This window comes from Heliangelus exortis, chromosome 4 (genome assembly GCF_036169615.1).
Source record: "Heliangelus exortis chromosome 4, bHelExo1.hap1, whole genome shotgun sequence".
Classification (NCBI taxonomy): Eukaryota; Metazoa; Chordata; class Aves; order Apodiformes; family Trochilidae; genus Heliangelus; species Heliangelus exortis.
This window is the reverse complement of record NC_092425.1, coordinates 11034651-11050337: the sequence shown is the minus strand read 5'-3', so window position 1 is coordinate 11050337 and position 15687 is coordinate 11034651. Positions and strand designations below refer to the sequence as shown.

Sequence of the window (15687 nt, the reverse complement as noted above, 5' to 3'; positions counted from 1 at the left end):
ACATCAAAACGTAATACACAGTCCATCATTCCATTTAAAACATGTCATTACATGCAAGACAGTTTATTCCAGCAGCACATATCCAGAAATACAGCTTCTTCACATACACTACTCCCTGTGCAAACAATAACCTCACAGCTCCAGCTGGGAGGAGACCATCACTCCCTGCTATTTTTACCAACATAGAAACCGGGGTAAAGACAGCCTGTGTGCCTTCTTAGCACAGCATGAGCCATCCAAAAGCACAAGTGCCAATTCTCAATTACCACGTCAAGATTGTCTTGACTTCTCAAAGTCAGATTGTCACCCACGGATGAAAAAGTCAATTTCAGGTCCGTGTACAAGCTGACATTCAGATCAAACAGTCACTGATCTGACCATAGGCACCTTCCAGCCCAAGAGGGCTCACAACAGTGAAAGAAATACATACCAATAGGTTTTGGGTTTTTTTAATGCAAGCAGACAAGGTTTTGATCTTGAGTGGGATTGCAACAGCATATCAAAGAATAATTAAATCTGGCCACATATCACCTTTAAAATATTTCACTTAAGGTCAATTATAACCTACATGAAGTACAGAAGAGTTTGACAGCTCTTTGCAAAAGGTAGCAGGACCATCTGGTTTGCTGTTAACTCCAGATCCTAGAAATATCCAGGTTAGCTCCTCAGTCCAGTGTGAAACACAGTACATCTGGCTAGGTCACATTTCAGAAAGGTCTGAAATCATCTTAGAAACAAATAAATGAATGGATAGTTGACTCATGTGCCACCACAGCACTGGCATGCAACATGCCAGGAAAAAAATAAACCAAAACCAGTATTTTACTCCCTCTATCAGCAGACAAGCAAAACAATTTTGCAGAGGGATTAATATTCTGGAAGAAGCAACCCACACTAGGGCACAGATCTCCCTAATAGCATTAAATACAAAGTTCAGCAAGGCAAAGTTCACCAGTGAGTAAATTACAACACATAAAACAGAGATAAAAGGCTAAAGCAGCAAGAGTTCAGCCTGTCACCCTGTCTGTGCCTGGCAGAAGTGTAAGGAAGCACAGGAAGAATATCACTAGCAGTTCCTTCCAAAAGGATGTGTCTTCATCTACAAGAGATGCTGCAGATCTGCAGATCTTCTAGCAATCTTGCCAGTAAGCATCTTTTTTTTATTCCAGCTTCACATCCTCTGTGTTCCCTGCATGTTTTCCCTTAGGGAATTTCACCCAAGCATAATGGGTAGGTATGCATATCTCACTTCCACTCTTTGACTGCTAGGGATTACAAAGCACACATTTATTTCCTTAGGCAAACAGTAAAACTTAAAATTAGCAGTCCTTATTTTAAAATTGTAAGTAGGATACAACAACAGCAATTTATCAATTAAAACCAGAAGTTCACCAATATCAAAGCAGGTTTTGGTGCAATCAGTAAAAACACCCATTCTGTGCACACTGTAGAAACATGTTACTTTATGTGTATGAAGGATGACCAAAAAGCTTTTTTTCCAAAAAACATAGTTTTTTCCTTTTTTAATACACATTCAGATTTCTGCTTCTTTTGTAAAAAAAAAAAAAAATTTGAAACTATTACAAACTTAATAAAAGCAACTTTGCTTTTACAAGTTAGGACCAAGCATGTAACCTAGGAAAAAGTCTTTGTGACATTTTTCAAATACTTCTGGGGGAGTAAATTCAATGACAATCTAAATGATCAGTGGTACTTGATAAAGCTTAGGGTGAAAATATTGTTTCAGAGGACAGCTCCTTTCAGATAGTTCAAGAACCCACCGACAGTCTCAAAACTACTTGTCAGCTTTTCATTTTGAAACACTTTCTCAATGGATACTCAGTTTTAATAAAGACATTTTAGAAATAAACACTATATAAAACAAAGTTGTTCTTTAAACACGTATTCTGGCAGTAGGTCAATTTTTATTATTTTCAGTAAGAAGAAGCAGAAGAGGAAAAAAACCCAAAAAACCAAACCTGCTGATCCTAGCTTATTTTTCATTTTCCTGGCTCAGCCACCACCCAGTTATCTGGTACACGAGCATACCATCAGTACCATGCCACTGCTTTCCAAGAACTGGACTGTCAGAAATTATGACACTAAGAACACAACAGTCTTTTCTGAAGTGTCTAAACAGTCCTTCCATGGCACCAGACTCAACCTGTGCCTCTTGACTGGACATGTCATGAAGCTTTGGCCAGAAAGGAACTGCCACGTATGGATCTCACAGCGTGAAGCAGGCTCAGTTCTCTCCAGCCACTCTGGATTTTTCCTGAAGCAGATGTTGTATCTACAAATCTAAAGTATCCACTAAACCCCCAAATAATTTTGGAGTCTCTGCACCTTAACTGCTTTGTCTCTGAGGGAACTACCAAGCTATTCCCTTGCTACACTTTACCTTCCAATTTCTCTTCCCTGTCCAGAGCACTCTTTTATGGATGTAGCAAAAGCCACAGGATCAGCAGTAAATCCCACCTAGCAGTCAGGAGAGGTCAAAGTGCCCAGCACCAGCTGCACTATCACCCTAGCCAGGACCCACTGGGAGCTGATACCATCTACTGCCCCAAGCAGCTCCAGTCCATGGGGTCAAACACTCTCCCAGTGATCAAAGGCAAAGGTTCAACACAAATGCTTGACTGAGCTAACTGCATCACAAGTAGGATTCTCCTAGCAGCTGATACCTATCTACTCAAAGCAAAATATGCCCTCTCTCTCATTGGTAAAGGCTGGAAAATGTCCTCTTACTTGCTAATTGTATACCATACTCTTCATATCATATGGCTTTCCTTCCTTGTGGATTACTAATGCACATCATATATAAGAGCACATGCACCCCAGCTGGAGTACAGCAGTCTATGCAGGTCCAAATGCTCCTTAACATGTCAGGTGAAAAGCTGGATCCTCAAAGGCCTTTTCTCCAGAAGCCCTCAAAACCAAGGATTAAGAGTGGCATCCATGTGAATCTTTTTCTTTGCTCACAGACCAACTTCCTTGAAGCAGAAAGCTAAAAAATTTGATAGTATAATTTATGCACATCACCTAACGGTACTGTCCCTTTTTTCTGTGGCTTGACTTCTGCATTTGACTCATTCTGCTGCTTTAGCAAAAGGGTAATAAAAAAGCAAGCCCCTAAATCTTAAAAATTTGCTGCTGCCACTTCTGACAAGTGAAATGAACAGTCACCAGCTTGAAGGAAAAAATGAGCAAAGAAACAAACAATCAAAAAGCCCTTTCTCTCAACACTTGTCATTTCTTCCAACAAAACTTCCTGAACTAAAGTTGTTCTGGAAGGCATCTTTTTACTGATGACTTTTAAATGTAAGAAACAGGGTGTTTTTTAAGGGAACTTGAAGCTTTTTTAATAGGCTATTCCAAATACAGGTGGCTCTAATCCTGTCAAAGACTGGCCTGAAGCAGTACATCCAGCAGCTCAAGTATCTACAGCCCTGCATTTCTTATTTCAGAGTCTTATCCAGAGATTAAGACAAAACAAAAACAACAGAAAGAAACTTGTGGCAGCATCCAAGCAATGAGAAAGCCAGGAATTATAGGCTGGAAATTAAGGATTTGCTAATTAACTTTTTCTCACTCAAGGCAGCTGCAAATACATGGCCCTCAAAATCCACCATTTCTCATTCACATCCAAAACAGCTCTTTACAAAAACTTCTGTTTTCAAAGCACCTTTGCACTTACATGCAAACTTAAGATATTTGCTGAAGTTAAACCTAAGACATAAATAATGAGACTACACCCACACTCCTTATGCACTTGCCACAAAGCCAACAAACCAAAAAGCCCATCCCAAAGAAAGATACTGTGGTGTATCTGCACAGAAGTCAGCTGGCTAACTGTTAATACTCATTTTTTTTCTTAAAAAAAAAAGTAGGTTAGCAAGCTCCCAAGAGAGCCCATTAACCTAGAATTAAAAACTGAACAAAACAATGTTTTGGGAAGAGACTCCCTCCTTTATGCTTCAAGATGCTCAACTCTCTCTACTTCATTCAGCTCTGGAGAAAATTCTGAATACTCTATGCCCATTAACTTCTGTTCATACCACTGCTTTAAGGTGCTTTGCTTCTGAGGGCTTCACATCAAATTTCAGTAGCTTTAGCTGATTTCCCTAGGGCACACTGGCACTCAATGAGATTGAGACGCTGCAAGCTCTCAGGTTTTGCTGCTACAGGAAAAGGAAATCCCCATGATTTCACCACATAGTAAAATAAGCCAAGGGAATGAAAATTAATATGGAAAGAAACCAGTAAATTCTAGTGTAACACACCTTTGCTAGATCCTCTTCCTAAAGTCACATTATATCATTCCTTCAGTATACAGAGCACACACAGATTGGTGTTTATGTATGGCAACAAACCAAAACAGTTTAAAAGATGCACACAAACCAGTGTCTGTTTAGGCAAGTTTCCTGAAGCATTACAGTATGACAATAGAAGGATGTTTTCATCCATGCAAGTGAACCTTGTAAACTATTCTTTCAGAAAACAAGCTCATTTTTGGAAATGAGTAATAACTAGAAAAATGTTCAAGCATTTGAATGGAAAAAAAAAATGCAAACCACTTTTTCTTATTTCCTATCTGGGTCTAGAGAACTCTCAATATTTCAGTAATATTTTTATTATTGCCACAGTAGCCAGTTACTCCAACCACCTCCAGAGAAAAGTAGGCAGGTGGAGGGATTTTTCCCTAAACAACATCTTCCCATCTTTCTGTCTATTAACAGAAACCTCAGAAACCACCCTGAGACTGCTGCCACCTGACCACCTCTCAATAAGGAGAGTATGCTTAGCAGTGAAAATTTTGCATCAAAACCATAGCAGTCCCCAGCTGAAAAATCAAAGTTCTGTATTTGTGCAGGGAAAATCCCTTCTTTTCACAAGCGAAGGAGGAAAAAAAAAATCCCCTATGCAGTTAGCAGGTAAGCACAAACCATCAGCACCAACTCTCAGAAGCAGCAGGAATTCTCCCATCCCATTTCTATACCATCTTTGTCATTCCCACCAAGATGAGCCACAAGAGCCCTAATGTGATGCAGGGATAAGACAAGAAGGGTCCCAATGGGACAGAAAGAGGGGGAAAGAACCATCCCCTTGTCACCCTCAGGTGACAGCTTCCAGCAGAGTTTGTGTTTCACCACATCTACTCGCTCTCAAACCCAAGTGAAGGACAAAGATGGGAGATAACTGAGAAAAGAGTTTCTGGCAAACTGCAGCCATCAGAGCATGGCAGCGTTACCCGTGTTTATTTTAAGTCTCGTGATCGTTCTGGCTGGCATGGCCCTGAAGAGTGTACCCACATTAATGCATACCAAAGGAAGGAATTGTTTCACTGGTAGATGTCCAAGCATTTTAATCTGGACGGTCAGAGGAAACAAAATGTGTATTTAAAAAATAATCTGTGATGCTATTTACCCAACCCTTCAAAACAGAGGAGGTCTAATATTAACAGAAACAGCAGGGTTGAGGCTGCAGTTCTTAAGAGCTTTATTTTTTATCTGATTTTGAGAAATAAGGCAGGATATTTATTGTGCCAAAGCGAGACATTAATAAACCTTTGGCTTTAAATCTTCTCTACCTTCTTCCCCAACTCAGTGCACATTAACACTAAGACTACATTACATAAGGCTACTTAAGTTTGCAAATTCTGGAATGGAAAATTGTTTTCGTTTTAAAGAAATTAATTACAAAATCTACAACAAAGAAGAATTAATAAACATAGATTATGTGTGTGTGAAAGCGGTGAAAAGCAAATGCAGCTTAGAAATTAGAAGAAAGAGCATTTCAGTCTTGCATATGCTGTGCACTTTTCTGGTTTAGCTAACACAGTAACATTAAGATTAGGTGAGAAAATTGTAAGCTACAATTAATGAAAAATTTAACATGCAGCAGAAAAAAAAAAAAATGGTGTCCAATTACAATTCAGTATTTCCTAAAGCAAGAAACAAAACTAGCTTCAGTACTCTTGTTTTCATTTGAGTTTTGCTTACCTTTGCTCCTGTGGATGTTCCTCCACATCCTCCTCCGAATCCGCCTGACAAACAGAAAAAATGCTACGTAAAAATCTCAGAATTGCAAAAGGGTACACAGGGTATTTGTCTTATTTATAACTCCTCCAAAGATGGACTCTCAGGTCCTTGCAAAAAAAAACCAAACTTGTGCTTGCAAAAAAAAACCAAACTTCAGAAATCTAAAATTCCTATAGCAATTCTTTTACAATTCAAGTGTGGTGGATTCTGTCCATCCTGTTTGAGGTTTCAGCTCATTTTGCCAAGATAAATGGTGACTTAACATGGCTACTTCATTTTTTGTCCCAAAAAAAAGTTGGCTTAACAGACTCATTTTCCATTTATACAAATGGATATACAAGATTCCAGTCACACATATAATCTCAACCTAAAACCATCAGTTGTCCCCAAAGTACAGGAAGACTGCTTACTCCACATTCAGATTATTTGCCCCCCATTAGAAAATTTCATTAGTCAATACCTAAGGAAATAAGATGCAGAATACCTTGAAATTCAGATCACCTAATGCCAAACACAAGGACAAGGTACCACATTCCAACAGGGATGGTGAGATCCCAGACCTTATAAATGATCAGCAGCACATACAAGAATTGGAGGGAGAACTGATAAAAACCCAACAGCTTAGCTCAGTTGCTGCACTAAGGTAATTTTTGAGACACTCAGCTAACAAACTCTGCCAGCCTGCAGCTCGCAGTGAACCACCTTGAGCTGTCTACAGAAATGAACTCAAGTGTTGGTTCAATGAACTCCCTGCAGGAAATCCACTTAAAACAAGCAGGTAGCTGCTCAGAACCAGCAGAGATCTCCAGAAAAGCTTTTGGTACATCTCAAAATGGAGCAAGTCACAGCCACCCAACCCACACTGATAAAAACAGGGACAATTTTAGGGAGATTAACATTTTTCAGGAAGAGGTCACAGTTATTTTGTCAGGAACAGCTGGTAAGTTTTCCCAGCTACCACTTCTGCAAGTGATGGTTCCACAAGGCACAAGCTACAGACGTTAGCAATGAAAAGGTAGGAAAAAAGGCTTTTGGGAAGGACTTCTAAAAAGGACACACAGCAATAGGACAAAGGGTAATGACTTTAAACTGGAAGAGGGTAGATTTAGCTTAGCTATTAGTAGGAGAAATTACTTAGTGTGAGAGGGGTGAGACAGTGAAACAAGTTTCCCAGACCAGCTATGGATGTCCCATCCCCAGGACTGTTCAAGGCCAGGTTGTTCAAAGCCCCCCAAACAGGGCTTTGAGCAACCTGGTCTAGCAGGAGGTGTCCCTGCCCATGGCAAAGGGGTTGGACCTAAATGATCTTTAAGGCCCTGGCAACCCAAACCATTATATGATCTCATGGAAAACAAACAAAAACCTTTTAATACTAAAAGAATGCACCTTCCACCACCCCTCCTACACATTTCCCATGTAAGTGCATCACAGAACAGGGCCCAAGTCACCAGCTTTGACTCTACCCCCTTTTTTCATTACCTAGTGGAAAAAAAAAGAAAAAAGAGAGCAGGCAGCCACACTCACCTATTGAGACTCATGAAGAGGGAAAAAATTACAACCACACTAAGGCAGTAAATATGGTTCTTATTATCAATAATAAATAACATTATTATCGCTAAATAATGAAATTATGACTAATATTGTTACAGATCTTGCCAAAAGGTACCAGATGCATCTAAAGTCAATCTTTTGCCCCAAGCAGCTCATCCAACAGAAGCAGCACAGCCTTCACCACAGCATAACCAAATCATAAAGACCAACAGGAAAATACAAGTTAATTTGAGGACTTGACAATTTTTCTGTGTGCCTGCCCTTAAAGGGATTTTGCAGGCACTGTGATAATTGTCCAGGTTCAGCAGCACACCACATGGCTCTTCAACACACACCTCCCTACAAGAGGTCCTAGCCCCTGGCCCTCAGAAAGACCTGGCATCTCCTGTAAGCACTGAGCAAAGCCTCACTCTACCAGTAGGGCACAACACAAACTCATTTTCTGTTTTCCAGCTTCTCCAAGCTCCTTTTCTACTTCCAGAACCTCAGTACAATACCAAGCAGAATTAAAGGACCCATCATCCAACTCCTCCAGAAACAGCTTCTTTGCCACAAGAGGCTGGCAAGCTATCATCATTTTAAATGGCTTAACTCCTCCTTTAAATGGCTTAACATCTGCCAGGCATCTGAAACCTGGGACCATATCATTGGACAGTGCTCATCCTTAACATTGGCCATCTTTCCACTTAAAAAAAATAAAGTCTCACTCATGTAAGATCAAAAAAAAAAAAAAAAAAAAATTTAAAAATCACCTTTGACTATGAGCATGCATACAGAGACCTATTTCCAGCTTTGTCCTATCTTCTGTATGCTAGAGGCTACACATATACTTAGACTGAGCATATAAAAAACAAAAAAAAGGCAGACAAGTACTACAGGGGGATGGGAGGCAGGGAGCAACTCCTGAAGCCAAAATGCAGGTCCTAGCAGCCTATCCATGCCAGGAGAACAATCCCCTTCCTCCAAACCTCATCCTGAACATGGGCAGGTGCTTATCATCTTGTGCTTGAAAGCCCCTGAAAGGGCCCCTTATGTCACACAAGTCATGAGAGCCTGGGCTGACAGTTTCTGCATAATCTGCATGGCCAACCAGCTCCAACTCCTATCAGCACCATACAGAACTCAGCTGAGAGGCCAGAGGAGCCTTTTAACAGCCCAAAGAGGAATACAATCTCTCAGTCTGTCTCAGGCTTTCACACAAACTGTGTGCCTTCAGACAAACCCTGCTTTGAAGTGGGTGACTCTATACCTTCAATTTGTGCATAGCTGATGGGATGCACCTCTGCTAATGACATACCACAGTGCCACGTATATCGGATACACATTCGAGATCAAGGTCTTCACCAGCTTTCAAAACCAGCAGAACAATTAACATTATTAGCCCCTGAGCTGCACTGAAGAACAGGAACTGAAGACAAGTCACTACTACATGGGGGAAAAAAATAATTTAAAAATTCTTCAGAACCTTTAAAGTGGAAACCCAGGCAGCAGCTCTGTATTTGCCCAGTGTCTGTAATAGGTGATAGCAATATAAATATTGTGGAATCTTTCTTTTTCTCCAAAATTCAAGCCCCTGAAGTGTTATCATAATGATCTGAAACAAGCAGTCACTGTAATCTCCAAAGTATCTGCAAGCAAATTGAAAAGTACATAAGGCGTTCCTCTAATGAAAAATCTTGCTCATCTCCTACATGCAACACACAGGAACAGTGGAAAACCTATCACACCAGACAGACACAGCACTGACACACAAAAAAAAAGTGTGGTATACATTGCCTTTGATGACTTACTATCATTTTCAATCATGATAACAAGACCTATTACTTAACCTTTCATTTTCAAGTATCTCCTTCCTTGAAACTGAAGGGGCTGAAAAAAAGCACTGAATGCCCTGCTCTGCAAGCACCCAACCTGCTTGCTCCTGCCTTTAGATGCTCATGGTTACAACCAAAGCTATTCCTGACAGACAGAAACATGCCACTATGACCCCCCAACACCTCTTTTAAATCGTGTCCACCATGAGCAACCAATAGCATTTGTGCTTCTCCTTTCATATACTTGCAGCTGTGGAGACAGCAGGCCTGATACCCTTCCTCCTGGGCTTTTCCTTTGGCTCTTTCCTCTTCAACAAAAAAACAAAAACAACCCAAAACAACAAAAACAACAAACAAACAAAAAAAAAACCAAACAAACAAAAAACAAACAAACAAAAAAGAACCCAACAAAAAAAATACAGCTAGCTGCATTGCACTGAAGTGCTTCAACATGGCTGTTTATATCTGGCGCTTTTTCAGCCTTTAATGGTGAAGGGCTTGGGTGTCAAGTCCCACACAAAGGAGCTTTTCTCCCAAGCAAGTCAGTTAAGTAAGTTATTAACAAGTTACAAACAAACAAGCATACCCACAAAATTATAAGAAGTCTGAATAAAAACCACAACTGCTCTAATCAAGCCTCTCACACTTGAGATTTCCATGTCAAAACCTCAATGGTTTTCCAAGTATCTCCCAACAATCAGGGCAGGCAAGGTTTTGTATTTTTCCAGATTATGGACAAATGATGAGAAGAGAAACAAAAACAAAAATCCAGCTACAACCCCCAGGGACATCTGCTATAAAAAAAGGAGGTCAAAGCAAGGAGGAGAAGGAGAGTAAGGCAGGAGCTCTGCAGCTACCCAGCATCTCACAACACCTTCAGCAAGAAAAAGGATCTAGGCACAGGGGAACATGGACACCACATCTGACCAGGAAACTCAGCAAAAAGGGAACCCAGGAAGAGACATTAAAACACTGGAGGAAGCTGCAGAATTGTGGAAGACTATCAGCACGCCAGATACAGCCAACTCCTCCTCTCCAGTGTGCAAGCCCACGCACAGCCTCACCACAATGCTCCGGGCACCCATCAGGCTCGGCTGTGGAGCAGAGCAGTAGGGGAGCCATCCCTAAAAGGTGTCAGGGGAAGACAAAAATCAAAAGAACACAAGCATGGGGGGGGTGGAATCTAAAAAAAAAAAAAGACAAAGAACAAATACATGTAAGAGGGAAGCTGGGAGGGGGCATGCAAGAAGCACAAACAATGAAAGGGAAGCAAGAGGAAACAGAAGGTAGAAGGACCAACCGGGGTGGAGGCGCGGGGGGCCCTGGGCGGCTGCGCTCCAGCATGCAAATTCATGCAGTTCACGTAGACAAAGCAATGCTGTGAGAGGCCTGGAAAGCAACTACGAATATTAAAATGCTTTGTGGTCCCATTCCCACCACCCCACCCCCGCCTCTTAACACAACATCTTTATTCGGTTTGTGCTCTTGGAACAAAAGCACACGTGGGCAACCTGACGGCTGAATGGGCTACCAGCCCGGGCAACTTTCATACTCAAATTCTGCAGGCAGCAAGGAATGCTCAAAACTGCTCTGTCACAGGCAGCTGATGATGCATGGAAAATAAGATAATAGTGCAAAGCCAGGACAGAAAGAAAAAGCATCCATCAGACGGCATTGGTAATCTGCCAGGAACAGGCAAAAAGGCTGGGCAGACAGGGCAACCTCACCCACAGCCCTGATCAGAGCCTGTGTCACAGACAGGAGGGAGGTGCTTTCGGTGAGGAATACACACCATTCCTTCCCTGGATTTTTCACCTCTGCCTACAAAGACCTCACTCCCGTGCTGCACTCCCACCCACCCTCTCCAAAACGGAACAGGAAGAACCAGATCGAGGAACCTGGGCCACTTCCCATTACCTTCCTCAAGACCGATCTGAGAGCAACAACCCTTGGATATTTCCAAAAGGCAAGGAAGCTCTTCCTCTTACTAGGTCATCACCATCACATCACTACTGCTGTGGTACACAAACACTGAGCAACAACCCTCTGTGAGGCTTTAAGCGAGAAAGTCCATTCTTGCAAGGAAGAGAACGTGGACAACCTCCTCGTAGCGCTGTCAGACCATTTTTTTTAGCGGAACGTGGATACTAAGAAGCAATAAACCTCTTGGAAGCTTAAGCATCCCTCTGGCAAAGCAATGCAGTCAGATGTTAACAGATGAAGCAGTGTTCCAAATCACCAGAGTTGATGAAGGTGTCTCCTCCGATGCCCCCCACCAACCCAGAGTAGCCAGTCAGCAGGACAATGATGCTAAGTTGCCTTCAGGACCTTGCAGACACCACAGGGGATCATGGAAGGGTGCGTGACCCTTGACTCCTTGGGTACTCACATAAGAGCCATGACCAGGCACTGGAATGGGCTGCCCAGGGAGGTGGTGGATTCTCCATCCCTGGAAGTTTTTAAGAAGAGACTAATGTGGCACTCAGTGCCATGGTCTGGGAACCACAGTGGCAGTGGACTGAGGGTTGGACTTGATGATCTCAAAGGTCCTTCTCAACCTGGCTGATTCAGATCAGCCAACTCAGAATGGTGCTACCACTCCATGGAAGTGGTGTTGGAAGGGTCCACCAGCATCTCCACTGGGACAGAGGAAAGTCCCCTTTCCTCCTCCCACCAACAACCAGAAAAGGTGGATTCATATTCAGCTACAAGCCTCAAGCCTGAGAGGTGCTGTGTAAAGCCCAAGCCTGCAAAGGAGCAGAAATTTGGGCACTGGGTTGGGCCTGGAATCAAGCTTCCTTTGGTGTAAAAACCTGCTTGAGGAACCCAAGCCTTTCTGCTTCAGCTTGAGCAGTCAACAGCATGTCAGATGCTGCTGTGGTCCCCAGGCTCAGAGGGGACAAACAAGCACTGGCAAAACAGCCACTGCACCACTAGTGCCCAGGGATGGGCTCATCTGGCTTTTGACGTTCATCTTTTATTTTAATGAACCTTTTGTGATTTTCACTTCTCACTTTGTCACAACTGAAACTAAAAGACCTCTTTTCTTTCCTGCAAACCTAACGCAGCATCTAGAGAAACGACAGAAGAGCAGCATCCTCAGATTTGCCTTTCACTGCTGCAAGGACTTGTCAGGACCATACACACCACCACACCAAGCTCAAGGGCAACTGATTCCTGCTTCTGCTTCAGTCATGCTGGAGTTTTTATTAAGGATGCTCAAGAGCAAAGTGTTTTCCAAGAGAACCTCATCTCAGGAAGTAAACATCACGTCATCTTCGCTCAACTGCAGCTTTGCAATGAGGAGCAACGATAAATGACTGCATTACACAGTTCTACATCTAATGCATCTTAATGTCTTCAAGGTAAAGACTGCACAAGCAAAAATCCAAGTTCCTGAAGTATCCCTGGGAAGAGAGACTCTGCACATTCCCTTAGCTACTACCACATCTGCACCAAGCAAATTCTGAACAGCATCAGATACACATAACCATTTTTAAGTGTTTTTATACACAATAGATAACACTTTCTTAGCACCACAATGCAAAACACCGGGCACTGGTAAGCAGCATCAGTTATTAGCTAGCTGAGGAGAGACCTAACACTACTGCTGCTTTTCCCTGTATTAATGGGTACCAACGGCTGAGCAGTGAACAGAGGATGACAAAATGGCTTAAGAGAAATAAATTACTCTCTTTTCCTCTCACATAATCTCACGTCCCTAAGGACTGCTTCTTCCCATTTAGGAGCCTGGTGCCTTGAAGTCTAGGAAGGGCCAGATCGACATATGGCAGAGTCCGTCAGGGCAAGCTAAATGACTGCCTCGAATGCCATAAACTCCAGACCATCGCCTCCCGCACCCTCCCTCCCCGCTCACCAGCCCAGCCATGTATTTCACTGGCTCCTCTTCCCACCCGGAACGTAACAAATCGTGTTACCACTCAACAGCAGCGGCTAAACAAAACCAAAAAATATGCTACGATGAGAGGAACGACAAATGATGTGTCATTTGAGGAGAGAAAAATGGCTTCACCTGAGCAGGTCTGAGATATAAATAAATACATTCATATGCATTATACGCGCATTCAGTATGTACCGTGCACAAACGCACTGATTTACAAAAAAAAAACCCAAACAAACAAAACAAAAAAAAACCCCCCAAAGAGCTATACAACCACAGTCGGTCGCAGCCTCGGTAGCGGTGGAGGGTGAAGCGCTGGGGACGGGGCTGCAGCGTGACAGCGGCCGTGGCCGCCCCTGGATCGTCCCGGCTCGCCCCCCGCCACGGCCCCAAACCCACCCCCTCGGGGCCCAAACCCACCCCTCCTGCCCCCCCTCGCCCTCCCGGCCACCAACACCACCCTCCCCCCGGGCGCCCCCTCACCTGGGCGGGCAGCAGGAGCTCCCCCTCCTCGGCCTGCCACAGCTCCACCACGCCGGGGATGGGCTCGATGGCTGCGGGGACAGAGAGAGAGAAACCGCAGATGGGGCGGCCGCACTCGCAGGGACCGGGAGCGTGGAGCCCGCAGGCGGCGGCCCGGAGCTCCCCGTACCGGGGCAGGCCCGCAGAGGGGCCCGGCTGACACTTGTGAGGCGGCTGGCTCCACGGGGCTCAGGGCCGGTGGAGGAAGGGGGAGGGATGCGAGCCACATCCCGGCTCCCTTTGTGTCCCCTGCCTGCCACCGCGGCAGCAGCCCGAGGGACGGCGGGGGCGGCGGCCCCGCTCTCGCACGCCCGGAGCGGGCAGCGGCGATACCCCCCGCTCCCTCCCTCCCTCCCTCCCTTCCCACCCTGCCGGCGCCCCTCACCTTGCCCCTGCGCCTCTCCGGGCCGAAAGCAGGGCAGGAGAACGTGGAAGACTCCCAGCAGGAGGTTCATGGCCGCGGCCGCGCGGCAGTAGCCGCTCTGCTGCGGGAAGCGCAGCCCCGCCATGCCGAGCCGCGCCGCGCCGTGCTGCGGCTGGGCGGGGGCTGCGGGGAGGGGCGGGCGGGGCCGCGGGGGATGGGGGGCGGGGACAAAGCAGCCCCCGGGGCTCCGCCCACCGCCACGCCGCGCGGCCGCGTCCCGCCACGCCCACGGACACGCCCCTCCACGGTGACCACGCCCCTGCTGAACGCGTGGAGCAGGGCCGTGGGGGGGGGGTACCCCCTCGCTACCCCCACCCCCCACCCCCCAAAATGTTCCGCGATTTCCTTTCCCTTCTCCCGGTGTGACCGGAGGTGCCCGGCCCACACCCACTCCCAAAGGGAAAGGGAGGCAGGGGGAGGTGTTGGGGGAAAATGGTGCAAAAACGGACCTGTGACCGCGTGTGTGGGGCTGGCGCGTGGCTTGGGGGAGGAGCGGGAGTTCCGCGCCGTACCATGTGCGGATTGTTCGTCGGTGCTCCCCTCCTGTTTTGTTTTTTTTTTTTTTTAGGGGAAAAAAAAGCATTAAAAGAATTGAGTGCAGGAAGAAAAACCGGGATGCAGCGGGAAGGGGCAGGGAAAAGGCACAGAGAGTGTGGGGAAGGGGAAGACAAAAACGACAACAAAATAGCCCCGATCCTGTGACCTCTGGGCAGATGTTGTCAGGGCTGCTCAGCAGCGCTGCGTGCTCGGGGGACACCGCTGTGTGGCTTTAGGTCACTGTTCTGGTGCCCGAATCTTTCTGATGAGTCTGTCCGGTAATTAATGGCGTTTAATAAAACAGACGTGAAGAGCAGAGCCCAGCAGTAGCTGATGCTGGTCATGCGGCTTTAACATGTATCTCACACACCCTTCTAACCGTATTTTAAAGCACTTTTCCCTTTTGCTCAAAAGATAGCCCCTCAAATGCTTAGGTTACAGGAAAAAAATAGTTGTTATATTAGTTTTGTAAACATTGAGGAAAAAAAAGCAAATACTCTGCTAACGAGGTTGGCACAACCCTAAATTCTGGTTCTCTCCTTCTGATCACACATAGCAACTCCCATAAACAATGGAAATACGGTGCTTACTCACCAAAGGCTCATAAATAAACCAAAAAAAAGCCAAAAAACATCTCAGCCCCAGACTGAGACAACACATGAGGCCAGTTGAGACCTCGGTCATTGCAGCGGGACAGCCACACGATGCCCTTTCTGCTCAGAAGTTTTAAAAGCCTTTCCCACCCAGAGCCCATCCAGGTTTGACTGAGCAGCCCGGGTGAGGGGAAGTCTGTTCCTGCTGACATCAAAACCAGTGCTGACACCCCCCCCCCCAAGGGAGAAGACTTTGCATCGCTATACATTGGACAGTATGGGAGAATGCAAGTCCTGTCTCCTG

General features: G+C 45.0%; 1 protein-coding gene across 9 annotated transcripts in view; it reads right to left on the bottom strand.

Moving 5' to 3' along the window:
* The window catches only part of TMEM131L (transmembrane 131 like), an 81690-nt gene extending 67304 nt beyond the window's left edge, over window positions 1-14386 (bottom strand). For 6 of the 9 annotated variants that reach the window (XM_071742996.1, XM_071742992.1, XM_071742995.1 and 3 more), the window contains exons 1-3: window positions 14215-14383; window positions 13791-13861; window positions 6003-6046 (exon numbers count right to left, since the gene is read on the bottom strand). In XM_071742996.1, coding sequence (XP_071599097.1) covers window positions 6003-6046; window positions 13791-13861; window positions 14215-14338 — 239 coding nt within the window. In that variant the 5' untranslated portion in view covers window positions 14339-14383. Of the gene's footprint in view, window positions 1-6002; window positions 6047-13790; window positions 13862-14214 lie in introns of all 9 variants that reach the window. The other 3 variants (XR_011725716.1, XR_011725717.1, XM_071742994.1) reach the window with 2 other exon arrangements.
* Window positions 14387-15687: the final 1301 nt, after the last annotated feature.